At 43.1% G+C, this 16429-nt stretch overlaps 1 protein-coding gene across 2 annotated transcripts in view; it reads right to left on the bottom strand.

Moving 5' to 3' along the window:
- Nucleotides 1-779: 779 nt before the first annotated feature.
- NEDD9 (neural precursor cell expressed, developmentally down-regulated 9) overlaps nucleotides 780-16429 on the bottom strand; it is a 73468-nt gene continuing 57818 nt past the window's right edge. For both annotated transcript variants that reach the window (XM_037380224.1, XM_037380223.1), the window contains exons 3-7: nucleotides 6940-7041; nucleotides 5642-5743; nucleotides 3977-5200; nucleotides 3523-3612; nucleotides 780-2111 (exon numbers count right to left, since the gene is read on the bottom strand). In XM_037380224.1, coding sequence (XP_037236121.1) covers nucleotides 1602-2111; nucleotides 3523-3612; nucleotides 3977-5200; nucleotides 5642-5743; nucleotides 6940-7041 — 2028 coding nt within the window. In that variant the 3' untranslated portion in view covers nucleotides 780-1601. The remainder of the gene's footprint in view (nucleotides 2112-3522; nucleotides 3613-3976; nucleotides 5201-5641; nucleotides 5744-6939; nucleotides 7042-16429) is intronic.

A 16429-nucleotide genomic window follows, 5' to 3' on the forward strand; every position in this document is an offset into this window, starting at 1 on the left:
ACACTAACTGGGAAGGTGAGCGGTCAGGCAGGAGTGCCTATTTTCTGGGTGCTGTTGATCTCATAACTGGGTATTTACCAGTGATCCGCTTGCTGATGCAAACGCTCGGGACACATCAGTGTGGGACTACCTCGAATTACACAAGGACGCTAGTGTTTCTGCTTTAAAAACACCAGAATCGCCCAAAATTTGCCTTAGCCATCGCTCACTTTGAGGCGTGGATTTTAGTCTGAGGACCCCAGGCAAATGGTGTTCTGTGACTTATTTTTAGGGAGTTTGCAAAAAGCAACCGCGACAAATAAGCTTATGTGTTTTGGAGCAGCCAGCACGTGTGAAATTTCTAAAGCAGTCTACTGCTCTGATAACAGTTTTTAAGGGTCTAAATTGAAAATTACTGGGTAGGATTGTGTGTACTTAGTGATGGAATGGCCCCATTAAAACAGGAGGTCATTTTTCACAACAGTGTAGTGCAGAAGGACCAGCACCTATGCAACAGAATTTGGAAAAAAAGCCCAATAATTGAATGGAAGTCAGAACTGCAACAGATACAATTCCCAAGAATGTCCTAGAAGAATAAGTGCTATTTCTTCATTAAATTTTGTATATGCCTAGAGATGTTTAAGTTATCTGTTATTTCAAATTAAGCTGTCTTCTTTCCATATGAATTACCATGTGCATGTTTATCCCTCTGGAAGGGACTGGTATTCTAAGACACTGCTCATCTGCAGCCTCAAAGACGAGCCCAGTGGATCCTGGGATGCTCTCAGGAGAACTCTGAGTCCATGAACAATAAGGCTTTCCAGCCTCACTGTTAAATTTAATTGCTGATGCAAAGACATACAAGGTAAACACGTATGAATTTACATTGCTGGGAATTCATCCACATTTTGAAATCCCACGTTGCACAGTTACTAGAAATAGCAAAGTTTGAATGCCATCAGATATTAAATACATACGATTTTGCCTTCCTCCTCAGAAGGCTCTACTTCTTATATATCCTAAAAACGCTGTTCTCCCAAATGCTGTATGCCTTGCTTGATGTGTTGCTGCTTGCAGTTGTGCATATACGCTAGTCAGAATGGTCAAATGCTGTACATAATAAAGCAACATCAAGAGGAGAGTTAAATCTCATGGAATTAACCTATAGAAAGTAATTTCTAAGAAGAGAATGGAGTTCTATGAGAACCATCACACTTGCTTCATGGATTGCTACAAGAAGGTTTCACAACCAAGTTCATGTGCCAAAATCAAGATGGAATGAAAGAAGAGTGCAGCATCCAGTTAACAAATATACTGAGGAAACGGGCAGTATATACAAAAAGATAGGCGCTGCTTACCCGACGCGTAGTTTTTAAGGTGCTTAATTGATGTTTTAAGGAATGTAGCAACATATACATATATGCAGTGTATACAAACCTAAATGTGTATTAGAAACATAATATAGAACCAGATATATTCCCAAATCCCTGATTTCATTAGATTCTCTAACGCGTAAGAATGTATTTAAAATTTTTCATTAAAAAAAAAATAATGATAACATTTACATAAAAATAGCTCCAGTTTGTCTGCTTTGCTGCTCATGGATTGGATTCCACTGGGTTTCATGAGGATGCCATTTGGACCAGCGAGAGTTTGAACAACTGTGCGTGACGAGACATCTCTGTGACTCGGTCCACCATCTTCTGTAGGGCTGCGGTGTTGGGGTAATGCAAGGCAGCCACCTTGGTAGCCAGAACAACGCTCTTCAGCAGTTCACACAGCTGGTTGCTGGAGTTCATCACTTTGTTACGTATGTCCTGAGTTGTCACTTGCCTCATAAGCATGTCCCCAATGAACACAAGTTTGTGAGCGCTCAAAATGACAAATTTGCTGTGAGCCACGAAGATTCGGGGGGGCTGAGAAGCATTGACGCAACTGAAGAAGGCGTCAATGGCGTTTAGGAGGGAGTTGAAGTGAGTCTCGCACTGGTCAGAATAGAATAAAAGCAGCTGGCTGTCACGGGAGGTGGCAGTGCTGTTTGCAGTCTGGAGACCTTGAGGTGGTTTCCATTTTGAGATGTCATTCTCTACTGGCTTTGTGATCTCTTGCTCCAGACGTTGGAACTGATTGATCTGAAAGGCAAATGAAAAGGCTCTCTTCAAAGAGCATTCTCCTAAGACGTTGTTATGTGTTACGATTTCACCTTACGCCTCAGGACAGCCCTGGGCATCCCAGCTTGACCTTATGCTAAATAAGAAGTATGTTTTCTAAGATCTTTTATTTTTGGAGAGTGAGGGGCACTGAAGTGCTTTGGTTACCATAAATCCAAATACATAGAGTTCAGAAGGGAAAACCATCTAAAATACTTTATTTGCATTTCAACAAAAAGAAACCAACTAAAAAAACAACCAACCAGCCTCCTGAATTTACAGGCTGTTTGAATTTACAGGCTGTTGCTCATTTGGAATATTCTGAAATCACAAATGAGAGAGATGGAGCCAAGTGGCAGTGACTCCTACACAATCTTTAAAAAGCTGCCATCTCCGTGGGATTTTGAGATGACAAACCTTTAACTCTCACCTCCACATTGCTTGTACAATTTTCTGCCATGCAATATGGCAACAACATATTGAAGAATTAATGAGGGCACAGTGACAGCCCTCCATCTTATATGACCTATTTTTTTTTTAGCATTTAAAGTGATGTTAAGCACGATATTTAATTAATGGTATCACTGTTTACCGAACAAACGTGCAGGGGGCGCGTGTATTCAGTGTGGCCCAGTGATTAAGGCACTGAACTGCAGGTCGGGAAGGCCAAGTTCTCACGCTGGCTTTGTGACTGGCCCACTGTGAGACACTGCAGAAGTCTGTTTCCCCTCTGTGGTAAACTTTTGGAGACAGAAACTGCTTTTTCTTATATGTACGCGCCGGGCCCACCACAATGGTGCATTGTATAAAAAATAATTACCTTCTGAAGTTGAGAGGGTTGGAAATTGTTTGCAAGGGAAAGGCTTATTTCTGCCACAAGAGGTGTCACTCTAAACACTGACAGCTGTGGCTAGGCTTCTGCTCAGGTATGGAGTGGCAACAAGGAAATGAACAGGGCAGAGATGCTGATCTTCGGAATAGCTGCTCTGCAGCAAATACCGAGGGTTTCTTTGGCATAAGCAATCACAGCACACATGGTGCCAGGAAGGTGCTAAAATTTTGATGCTTATCATTTCCCATTTGGAGCATGACAGTATGCGGCTTTGTCCTTCGCAGTCATAAATCCATTAATGGTGGAGCCTGACTGGTATAAATCCCACTTGGAAAGAAACTAACCTGGAGCTGCTGTTTAGCCAAGACCTAATACCTGTCATCTTCATCATCTAGCACCTGGGACAACTGTGTGTGCTGGCGCTCACACACACCTCACAGCCATGATGCTAGCAGTTGCACACTGCTAAGGGAAGGGCCCCTCCTGCTTTACTTGACAAATACTCCTTACGTGCAAGCAACACTGCATATTAATGTGATTACTGCACCTGAGCAAACATACCTGATGGTGCTCTAGCTCCATTTTGCTTTGCTTGATGATATTTTCTTTCTCCAGCAGCTCCCTCTGTTGCCTTTCAAACTCTTCTTTCCCCTGTTTTGCATAACGTAAGACACCGTGTTAAATCAAACCCACTAAATGACATCTCATAGGTCGAATAACAGGCTGCTTTGCATCGGCTTTTTCACTGGTAGTGCACCACTAAGAGTATGGAGAAGAAAAGGATAGTGTGGCACAGCAAAAGGCTACTGCTATTTTTATATATATTATATATATAAGGCTATATATATATATATATATATATATATATATATATCACCCCGGTGGAATTACTCTTGAATGTAATACGTATTAGTGCGGCAATCTAATTGCTGCTTGCTTCCCTGAAAACAGCTTCTGCAAAAACCAGACAACTCTTACGTGGCCTTGTGCAGAACAAGGTGTTGGGTTTACCTACCTGCAGGTGAACATAATCGTAGTCGTCCATCCAGCTCTTTTCTGAGCTCTCACTGGTGGTACTGGGAGGGTGCTGACCCTTACTCAGGAGCGGAGGAAGGGAACTGCAGTGGTTCTGTGCTTTTTCTCCATGACGCTGCATGTGAGGATTGTCATATAGATAGTCAGGAGCGTTCATGATATTCTCTGGTATGTTTTTGAAACGTGAGCTACTCAACGCCTGTTTGAAGAGCACCTCTGCGTTGATGCTGATGGTAGTGGTCAGTTGCTTGGCATCATCCGGGACTGTCCTTGCCACCATAACAAACCGATCCAGGTCATCACACTTGTTCTGCAGTCTGTTGACAGCTAGAACGTTCAAAGACCAGTTGTAGCTGTTCAAGTCGTGACTGGTTTGGGTAAGGATCTGGTGAGAGTCCTCCAACCTTTGCACTTCCCTTCTCATTTTGTTAAGAAGGCTGAACTCAGATAGGCAGGAAGCATTGGCTGCTGATCCTTTCGCAAACTGGAGGTACTCCAACAGTGACTGCTCAACCTTATCCACAGCAGTGTGAATTTCATTGATGTGTTTCTCCATATATCCATAAGACCGCCAGTCTGCTGTAATGAAGGCCATAAGGTTACTGACAGCTGTCTCCACCATCTGCTGGAGGCGATAAAGCCTCTCTATAGCAGTGTCTGGGTCAAGGATTAGTCTTTTGTCCTGTGCAGTTGATGCTGAGAAAGAAGAGTCTTTTGATGTTGTTGAAGATGTGGACATATTACTCCTTGTGCTTCCTGTGCTGGAGAAAGACAACCTGTTTATCCCATCAGTCACATCCTGTAAGCCTTTAGTGTCTTGGAGGACTGGTGGTGGCACGTCATATACACCTTCTCTTCCTTCTGGGATGAGACTTTCGCTGAGTCCTGTCTGTTGTCCTGGGAATGCAACTCCTCTTGGGGTATCATAAACATCTTTTTGAGGTGCAATTTGCTGTCCAAGAAAATGGTTTTGATGGTTCACAGGGATGTCATAAACATTCTGTTTCTGTGGCACTCCATCTGGCAATAAAACGCTCTCAGGAGAAAATTTATTAAGTTCTTTCCCAGTTGCTTTGGTGATGGGAGGAGGAATATCATATACTCCTTCTTGTCTTACACTGTGGCCAACTGGAGACGAAAAATCCTGCAAATTTTCCCTCAGGCCTGTATCATCTCGGCATGCAGATGGAGGTGTAGCATAGACCTGCATCACAGAAAGCAAACCATGAAACTGGCTAGAACAAAAAATATTTTACATCTTCCACATGGCCTATAAAATGCTGGGGTGGATGACCTGCCATTGACTTTCATGGAGTCAGCTACTTATCCTGCGTCTGACGGAGCATCACTTTCAGAATCTCACTTTTTAGCATTCATCTTGATGCAAATTTTTAAAAGTAGCAAAATCCAAAGACAGCACGCTGCCACAAAGAGAATATAGGTCTAATTATCAATTCACACTCCATAACATTAATAACTTCGATGCAGTGCATCACTTTACCAGTTTTAACGGTTTAAAAAACCAAGGAAATCTTTAAAGTACTGAATCTCCTTTTCCGTCAGGATCACGTATGAACTCTTGTTTAAATATGTCTTTGGTCAGACATGAAAATACAGGATCTTGTGGAAACAGCGTAATACTTACCCCTTTGGCGGGTGGTATGTCATAGACTCCTAAAGCTTTTGCTTCGCCCATGGGAACTGGAAGCGCAGGCCCCTTAACCGATGCAGGGGGAATGTCATATATCTAAAGAAAGAATAAATTGATACAGACAAGTCACCTCAGGAAAGCTCTGGTCTCAGGTGAGTTTTCCTGGTTTCTGTGTTTCCTCTCATACAGCTCAAAGATGATCAGAACTCTTCAACTTTGTTTCGTATGGGAGAGCTGCTGGGATTGGCCTGGGATTTTGGACAGTTAGGAGGAAATGCACTTTGCTGGGCCCGCTCTGGGCAACTGTGTGGACAGCAAGCTGGAGAGATGAAGTCATGGCTGACTTCCGTCCTGACAGTTAAATCAAGGCCAGTCTATTATACATACCTGTTGGGGTGAACAGGGGAGCAGTATAGTCACGTTACCAGAACGAATCACACCCTTAGTGACAGAGATCAGAGGGGCTGAGGAATAAGCTTGTACTAGTACGCACTAAACTCTGAAACTAAGGCTGCCCTTGTCAGCATCACCTATCTGCTTTATCAGGTGCAGTGTGAGCTGTCTCACTAGCAGAGAGTACAGCTGTCAGATGTTTCAAGCATCCCGTTTGGTGGCGTGTCCAACGTTACAGTGGGTTCTGCATGTAGTCTAAGGCCACCGTCTGAATGTCTCTTAAGCCAGACTTCCCAACAGTTCTGGCCATTCGGTGTCAGCCTGTGTTATGTACTACTGAGCTTCAACGTTATCCTCTAAAGGAGCTGCTCTTTCAAAGAGCCGTGGAGAGATGCAGGATCGTTGGGTTATAGGTCCTGCAAGCATTTAGATGTCTGTGGTCTTGGGGACTGAATGCTAAGGGTGTTCCCCAGAACAAAGATGTATTTAAGTTCAGTGACATGGTGCAGTAGACGTGGTGAAAATAACTCCCTGCATAGTAGCTGTTCATCTAGGCGATAATTTTACCCTTACTGAGTAAATTACTGTCAACTATGCAACAACAAAGTAAGGGGGAAAAAAAGATTGTTCCCAGGGAGCAAGTTTATTCTGTTTAGATACAGTCTTTGATCAAAACACAGAAAACAAATGGGACTTTTGCGTTTGGTGTGCTGCCAAATCTTAGTCAACATCAAATACAACTTTGAAATACTTCTGCGCTCTGTGAATAAGCCACAGCATCTAATTAAAACATATTTTCCCTCTGAAATGAGAGAATTTGCTTTGCTCATAAACTTCCAGTAGACATTCATCACCTTCTGTGCCCTGTCAGTGCTGCTGGCAGTTTTATTGGTACTTACCCCTTGGAGAGGGCGAGCAGGGGGGATATCGTAGGTATCCTTCTGGTATTTGGAAGGGAATTCATAAACATAACCTTGTCCTGACCTGACTGGAGTTATTACCTGTGCGATAAAAGAAAAGAGGAAACTAAGTCTCTGAGGATGTTGGCGTATTCTCTCTGTAACTGCACAGGGTATAAACAATCTAGTGCTATTAACATTCACTCTTTACGTGGCAACGTTAGTAACACGAGTCTACATGCACTTCTGACAGTTGAACACCACCAAGTGACTGTTAGTAGCTACAAATGCACCATCTTTTCCTTTTAGACCATGTTCTGACATGGCTGCTTGCTAGTGCTACAGCATCTTCTGTTTGTCAAGCACAGGTTCTCCAGCAGGGCTACGGGAGTTTCGTCCCTTCCTCCCACTGAGCACAGACCACACAAGCTGACAGCTGACGGTTACACCACCCGACATACACGCTGATCCTGCTGAGGTGGAGTGTCCCCACTTACTGGCAGAGGCTTAAAATACTACGTTCAGGCTCTGGGAGGTACTTCCCACCTACTCTGGCAGGGTGTCTTGTGCTACTGTGCTCCATAGCACAACATCCTGGATAACTGGGTGTGAGCTGTGGCTCTGGGAATTCTTTACATAGAAAAGCTATGCTTAACCCTTCCAAAGCGGGACGTTCAGCTTTCCTCTCTGTTTGGTTCGCCTATATTAGTGGCTAAGAGATAGGAAACATTAAGCCATTCTTGGAAGTATATAATGCAAGAACAGCCTGTGAAAGAAAAAAAAAAACTAACTTAGAATTTTCATTTTTTGACATTTTCTACACCATTAACTACCATAATGACTTCAAATAAACCTTGGTAAAATGCCTCGTGTCTTGGACAGCATCTGCATGGCAGAATTTCAGTATAGTGTGGTATAAAACAAATGTTACCTAACCTCAAGAAAGAGCTGGGTTTACAGTGGAAATGCTGACATCTTAACCTCTGCTGGTGCTATTTAGCTCTAACAAAAAAATAGAAATACTGTAACACAAAGGCATAAAATGTCAAATTACAGAGGCCTGTACAAGATGTAGCTCTGTACTCATATGGGGAGAATTCTGTATGACAGCTCCCTAACTGTCTTTGGAAATGTATGTATGACATACAACAGAGTTTCTGCCCAAATGCTCAGTAAAGATCCTGTAAGTTTTTGCTGTAAGGAATGCTAGTATCCCGGCCAGATTCCACAGGGAGCTTTGCTTGACTGAGGTCTGCAGGGAAAGCCCCTGATGCTAACCTGCTACCCCCTCTCCGCTATGGTAACAACACAGGCTTTCCTTCTTGTACCAAATATTGCTGTGTAATCTCTCTCCCTGTGCCACGAAACAACCACTGGATTTTCCCCCTGGGGTGACTGCCGTACCAGTATGCAGTACACGCCTGACCGACTGGGAGCAGCCCAAGGCGGTGTGGCCACTGCCCCAGGCGAAGGAAGGCCATTCAGCCTGGCAGGCGGGGAACCAGTGGGTTTTGCAGCTGCTTTTCCTTGAATTAGCATCAGAGGAAGGAACTGGAAGCTCTATGGTCTCCAGAGTGCTGGGTCACTTTGCTGCCCATGAGAGAACTCCTGCTGAATTGGGTGTGCGGTTAATAGGGCTTACATACAAGAGTTGCTTAAAAAGAATCTAAAAAGGTATCGAATTTATGACAGACTGTTCTCTCCCACCGAGTCACCTACTGCACTGTAAAAGGTACCTACAGACACAACTTTCAGAAAGTTCTCCCTTAAATTACTGGAAGAAGCTTCCCATAATGGATCGCTCCAGACATTACTCCTCCCAGGCCACTCTCATGTAATACTGGGATTATTTTGTTTGCCTGAGAAACTGCTAACCTGGATCAACATTGCTTCCTCATGCTTTTTCTGCCGGTGAGGGCTGGTGATCAGACTAGCTGTCTATTTTTTGCCCCCCCCCTTTTTTTTTTTCCCCCTTTTTTCTTTCAGTTGGGTGCTGCCAGTCAAACGCTTTCCACCCAAGCCAGGAACAGAAAGATTTGGTTTTAGGCAATGTTTACTCAGACTTCCAGGGACTTCAAAATTACCATCATAGTGTTGCTTTAATAATGAGTCACTGGGTGTTTAAAAATGCTCCTGCGGGAGAACAGCCAATGCACAGTAAACACGCAGGGCTGTTTCCTGGGTAGCCCGTCTCTGTGATCCCTTCTGCTACTGTGAACACTGTGGCACTAGGCTGCTTGCTAATATGCCGGGAAACTGCTTGACCGCTCCAGAGGAAAAAAACCCAGTCTGTCCATGGCAGGCAGCCAGAGACCCCCCCACCAGTTGCACCCCTGCAGTTTGGCTCTGCTTTCCCCACTGCCTAGCAGAACAAAGCAGGAGGCAGGCTCCAAAAGGCAGGTATTGGTCCCTTGGTCTGAAATTTTTATAAACCCTTGCTCAGCTGTGGTCTGCTTCAGAAGCTGAACTCTTATCGTAAACCCAGAGCAGGAATAAAATTTGACCACATCTCTTCCAGGCCTCAGATGTGTGATGCTTCTTGCAGTCCTGCCCATGGAGGCAACGTATGGCACCTCTGCAGCAGCTTTATGGCACCTCAGTTCTCCGAGGTTTGCACAGCACTTTAGAGAAGCGCCTTTCCACAGGCTCAGCCCTAACTGTCCTACCCATCTCATGCCTAAGCGCGTTCAGGATACAAGACACCACCACCCTCTCCTTGCTCAGAGAATTAATTGCCACGAGCAAACTCAAAGAAAAGTCACAGGCTTCCAATATAAAAAAGGGAGCTCAGCTGAGCAGCGCAGGGAATAAGGCATAGAATCACAGAAGGTTGGAAAGGACCTTGAAGATCATCGAGCCAACCCTAAATCTAACACTGCCAAACCCACCACTAAATCACATTCCTAAGCACACACAAGTAAAAGCACTTGCTGTGGTTGTTACAGGTAAACACGGTGTTTCGCTTTTGTAAAAAGAAGCTCTGCTGGCAAAGCAGATGATATCCTTACGCTGTGGAGACCAGAACACATGTGGAGAAGCTACGCTCGTGCTCAGTATTTACAGAGAGATCCTCCCTCGCTCTGCGTACAGGAGTATCATGCAGCTGTGATTATTCTTGTAGCTCATCCTTAGAGACCTTTCCCATTTTTCACAAGAGACTGACACACCAGATGATATAGGAAAGGTTTACAGTACTGCAGGGCTGCTTATATACTGTGCCATTATACAATCCTGAATAACTCCACTAAAGCCAGACCGGCCAGATGAAGGCGGCCCGTCTCACCCAGAGCTGCAGGGCTTCTGCTATCACGTATCTTGACACTTGCTCTCTTTCCCATACTTGACTAACCCCAAGGAGCGGCCAGGCAGAGTCACTCCTTTATTTAGGTGAAACAACCCCCTGCCCTGAGTGCTTCTGGCTGTTGTCAAAGGAAGCGAGAGGCTAAACCACGACGTGCCTGATTCTGGGTATTCATGGGTACAGCCTGCCTGTAGGGTGACTGCAGGCAGGAGACCTGAGCTGCCTGCAGCGCTGTGCTTAGCGGTGCACTCTACTTAAGGTGGCATTTATTTTCCAAATAAAAATGCATCAGAGGCTTCTATGTCGGCTCCTTTTTAGGCTTGTGAAAAAGCTATACAGAAGACAGAAAATACAACTTTAAGAAACCCAGCAACAACCAAGCTGTTGTTAACATGAAAGACAATTTTTCCTCCCAGTGACTCAGGTATATTTCCCCGTGTGGAGGATTATTATCTAGTAACAACATGTTCTGAGCGATTTCACATAAAATCTTCTGCAAATGCTGATCTGGTCTGCAGTGAGTACCAGAACATTTCCTGCTGTACCTCTACTCCTCTTCCAACACTCCTCACTAGGTTAAACGTGCCTGTGAACTGCTTGTTCCTAGTCCATTCAGAACAGCAGCAGCTCATCGCCAAAACCTATCCTGAGCGAACGTTGTGTAACAGTAATTCAAACAATATCCACGCTACTTCACAAAGTGAAACTGTGGAGCTTTGTTCTGATTCTCATGTCTCCAAGACATGTCTCATGTCTCCTCATAGGTCATGTGAGCCAGGACATGTGGCTGCACTGCTGCTTCTGCATGAGGAAGAGGGAGGTAGCAGAGTAGGTGAATTAAGAGAAGTACCAAACCCAGTATTTTCAGAAGTAACTTTTGATTTTGGATCTTCATCCATAAACACATTGAATGAACTTGCTGCTTCTGAATGAGATGCTCAGCCCTTTCAGTGCATTGTTCGACCATTTTTTATGGTTTTGAATGTTTGATGGCGGTTTAATTTTGAAGATGGACTTCAGAAGGAAGGAGGTGGCTGCAAAAGAAAAGGTCCTCTTCTCTCACTTCTGGAACAGGGATAGAAGCTCTATCTGGTACTTCAGAGTTTATTTCCTAACAAATGTCACTGAACTTCAGGCCTTGCGAAGATTTTTCCTCCTTTTACCTGTTCTCTTTTAAGAATGCCTGTGGTCATCTAAGTTTAAATAATCCTGCATTTCAAACCAGCAATTTTCCTTGTTTACGCGTTAAGGGAAACAGATGGTGTTCCCACAAATTATCTAGCCGAACATTCTCAAAACATTGTTAACCACTTAATCCATGCAGAGTAACTAACCGGGACCTGGTTTGGCTCTGGCAAAACATGTAATGAGCCTACTTCAAACTTCCAGTACCGCAAAAGAAAGACAACTGTGCAGAAAGTTTGTTCTGTTCTTGCTAAAGACCATACTCTTCCAAAAGCAATTACTTGGGTCTTTTCCATGCCAATGGCATGTTACTAACCAAGAAAAAGAGCTGAATGTGCATGTACTTTGCAAAACATCCAGTCCTGTGGTTCATTAAATCCCTCTTCCTTAAATACAAGGAAAAAAACCCCAACTCATTCTATTCCTTCCAGGATTAAAATGGATGTTAGGCTGCAATAGAGAACATTCCTAACCCAGGCAGCAATAAAACAGTTCTCATGCTTACGGCAGACGCACAGCAGCGTAGTTTACATTGTTTAACAAGGAAAAATAGCAAATAAACCTACTGAAGCCAACAGAGTTACTCTGAATTCATAGCAGCACCGTGGAGGGCAGAATTTGGACTGTTCCCATAAGCAGCAATACCTGAGATGCAGAATGATGGTGGGAGGTGGGAGAACTGAAGCTGAGGTTTGCTGCACCTCCGCAACACCTCACCTCACCCAAACCACAGGCACACAGGGGAGCTGAAAAGGGCAGCTTGCTATTTCCCAGCACAGTCTCTTAACCCCAAGAATGTCTGCTGACGACTTTTAAAATAGATCAGTTCTTTTTGGAGGTAGAAAAGAAGAGGCACGTGAGGTGAAATTTCACGTATTCATTTTAAATCTGGATGAAGAATTGTATTAAAATATATCTCCTCCCATTATGCTCCCCTCTTCACCCCATGGTAACTCTCAGCAGTTGGTGAGCTATTGCCACCAGCTGCTGCTAATCTCAGCTGTCAGCCCCGTATCTATTAAAACCAGCTGTACCTTACCCTGGGAAGGGTCCTGCCCTGGAGGAGGCCAAGTGGTGGGGTATAAAATGGGGCTGCTAGTAAACCCTGAATGTGGGGAAAAATGACTCAAAATGTAAGTAAAGGGGAAAAGAGCATGTTTGTTTTCTGTTGTGAAGTATTTCTGTAAGTTTAATACAAAGCTCTAGTGGTTGAAATCCTGTTCCTAAGCCTCTTGGGTGGATATGTAACAGCTACCTGGGCTTTCTTAGGCTTGTAAGAAAAATCAAATAGTTAAAGAAAATATGGGGAAATTGTAAGAGAGAGGAATTAAGGGGAAGAATGTAATTCCTGCTCTCTTGAACTCCCAGTCCTTTGGAAGGCAGTGGCAGGAGCCACTGAACAATGCAAAATCAGGCTGTGAGCTGCCTCTTGGCCATTCTGTTTTGCTGTATGTATTTAAGAAAGCCAGGTATGTCTCCTTAAATCATTTTTCTTTGGGAAAGTCCCTGTGGCAAAGTTGAACAGCAAGAAGGTTGTGTTAAAGAACGGAGTTTCTAAGGTAATCTGGGTATTTGAAAGAACCTAGCTAGCTGGCTAAAACCCTGTCCTTTTTACAGAGAGCACGTAGGGTGTCCTCTCTGTCTTTTGCAAGCTGCGTTAAGATTCCCAATAACTGATAATGAATTTTCTGACAGTAATACCTATTGTATCACTTGGTACTGCTTACTGTAAAAAAAGAGCAAAAACGCTCTTATGATGCAGTAGCCCCAGCTTCTTTATTTTCTATATATGATGACACACAATGTGTTTTTCAGCTGTCAGTGAGTAAAGGTTGGGGTTTCATTCTCACATGTGTTACGGATATTCACTCATAAATGTATTTGTAGGCTGATCTAGGTCTTAGGATTATGAAATGGTAATGCTTTAACCTAAATAACGTATCAACATTGGGCCACTATAAACTGTCACATTGGAATATTTTCTGCCACAACTGAACCATTGAGGAGCTTTCGATCAAAGCTCACAGGCTGAAAGAGCGGGGAAGAAGCTTGTAGAGGCATTTCTTCTAACGCACCAGGCTTGTAGCTGCCACTGTGAGTTGTGTCTAGCAATGAGCCCAAACATTTCTGCAAGGTAAGAGGAAATCAGCAGAAATGACTGCATTTTCTTTCCTGGGTTGAGTGAGTTATCACCTCTGTGTGGTGGAAAGAAACGTGGTATGAACACACACAGTGATACTACCACTTGCCTTTGGGTGTTCCCCAGTGAATTTTCTGAGAAGAAGATTCAGATACGTGAAGAAAAGGAAATGTGACAATTACTACCCTGATACAGAACTGATTTATTTCCTGATCTTGCTTTCAAGATACACCTGCTTATTTTCTCCTATGCTTACAAAGATCTGCTTTTCTCCTGAAAGTGAACATGCTCTTAGGGCTAAAGCGTGTCCAGATGTCGCTGATTCATGGTGCGTTAAATTAAAAATGCTTAACATTGCAGGCTCAGGGATTTAAAGAGCAGGTTTTAAATGTGGCTCTGTAGTGCCTCACCAGTAGATGCCCAGTCTTAAAAAATGCCTGTGATATTGTAATGCAAATGACAACAATGAAAATGGGTGTTTCACTTTTCTCCTTTTGAAGTCATATTATTTCAACCAGATTTATGCAAGTTTTGGGTTGTAAGTCTTGAAGATGTAGAGCTGAAGTTGTGAAACTGATTTAAAACACAAAATGTGAAGTCATGAGCTGGCCTTGATTCAAACCATCAGCTGCTGGTGATAATGGTATAGCCATAGCCAACTGCTTTGCAACTAGCCTAATTCTGACTCTTTAACTTCTGCTGTGACCTTTTCCATTAATTGGCACACAAAAGCAGGTTAATTACACTAATTTTCAGTTTTGTTTCTCCTATATTTTGTCTCTCCAAATATTTTTTTTTTAATCTATGGAGTTACATAAATGACCTAAGCTCTGATTCACATGAGGGCTGTATTAAGTGTAGGGGAATGCTGCTGACTTGCATCAGATGTTGCTTTGGATTATAGTGTCGAGTTTTTGCTTGCTGCTGGTGTTCATGATCACAAACTAACTGCAGATACAAAGGTCTGTCTCTCTGCAGACCTTACTGAATGAGCAGTACAAGGCACAAAAAACCTCAACAACTTTGTCACTGACAAGACTTGACTGGGGTTTTTTTTGCTTTGTTTTATGATGTTTTTGTGACCTGGTTCTGCTCTCTCTCGTACCAACTCTAGGGCTTTCTGCTAGTTGTGTTATGAGCAATGTTTCTGCTTGCTTCAGTGGAACAGGCTTGGTGCTGGCTGGCCTTGAATTGCAAAGCTGACTCAGAAGGGGTATTTCCTAGCTTCTGGTGGAGTCATTCTTGCTTACAAAATGAGATTAAAAGGAGCCAAACTAACATTTCTGAGGATCTCCCATTTTTGAGAGGAGAGGAAGAGAATAAGAGATGAGCAAAATATCCCCATTATTATGAAATTATCAGGATTTCTAAGAGAAGTGTGAAAGAGGATACTTTGCCCAATACTCTTGTTACGAGTTTTACCAGCGCTGTCCCTGTGACAATTACTTCTTTTTAGACAGTGAGATCCCCATTTCTGCATGGATCGGCCAACAGGACTAAAGAGCTGCTGTGTTACCGTACTGGTGATAGAACAGGCATGGGCTTTGAAATAAATGTCTGTGGATGGCTCTTACAGAGAAAGAAACCCCCCAGATTATTGTGTGCTAAGTTCTAGTGGAGAAATAGGTGCAACTGCTAAAGCATTCTCTGGAAACCTGTGCTTAAATTTGAGCTGGAGTTTTAATTAATGAAAGTGTGTGGCGAAACTCAAAGTGTTTTGGTGTCTGGCCTGTAGTAAATATTTAAAGCAGCATCTTGCTTTGGCTGTCCCAGCCTGTCTAGTCTTCCCATTTTAAAAAGGTTGTCACATTAAGAACCATTTGGCAAATACGCATTTGTTTTCTATGCCAGTAATACTATGACTTCTCTTCTCAAAGACAGAAGCCTGAACTTAGGGCAAGTTTGAAGGAGGAGAGGAAACGAAGAAAAGGATGTGAAGGTGAGGTGCTGGGACAGGTAGAACACTGTGGTCTTACTGTTGTGAATGACATGAAATCCTAAGGTCTCACAAACAATAAATCAGTTTGTTCACTCCGAACAACTTGTTTCAATTCCTTTGAGGAGCTTCATCTTATTTCAGTTATTTTTTCCCTTCTACGCTGAATTTCTAGATGGAATGCTAGGGGCTGGAGGGGAATAAAACTTCATTTGGGATTTGCTGAAGTATGGTATTTCCATGACTACTTGTTTCCTGTCAAATATTTTATTTCTTCTTTTAAGACATTTCTCAGAACAGGTCCTTCCCTGTCAACAGTTCCAGTTTTGGTGACTGGCAATTCCCAGTGGGTAAAAAAAAAAAAATATGGTTGAGATAAAGTACTGCCAAAGAGTTTCAGTTCCACAAGACTGTCCTCAGAGGTACACTTGGGCAGAAACCAATGGAAGTGTCCCTAAAGCCTTTAGGTTGGCAACCATCTTGCTGAGAGAAGTAGGCTAAGAAAACCTTCCATCAGGAAGAAGCTCAACTTAATTTGATTTATAGAGGCTGTCTGGCTCACAAGCTGTATTTTAGCTCCATTTTTGTATGGCTTCCTCAAGGCAGCTGTACAGACAAGTGCTCCCATTAACTGGTGTTTAGAATAGCTTGCTTTGGCAAGTTTGTGGAAGGTATAGACACCTTTTAAACAGATGTAAACGGCATCCTTAACTGTCTGTTGCATCTATATAATAATTATCCCAGACCTTAGTCAGGACTGGTTGTGAATATAAAATGTTCTGATGAGACCCTATAGGAATAGGTTAGTTTCTTTTAAGGATTAGGGATGGACTCTTACGGAATGTTTCTGTCTCCTAAGAACTTAACTACATTCATTTCACTTTGATTCCATTCTAACAATCTGTTTTTGTAGAAAGATTTAGAATCA

The sequence above is a fragment of the Falco rusticolus genome, chromosome 3 (assembly GCF_015220075.1).
Source record: "Falco rusticolus isolate bFalRus1 chromosome 3, bFalRus1.pri, whole genome shotgun sequence".
Lineage (NCBI taxonomy): Eukaryota > Metazoa > Chordata > Aves > Falconiformes > Falconidae > Falco > Falco rusticolus.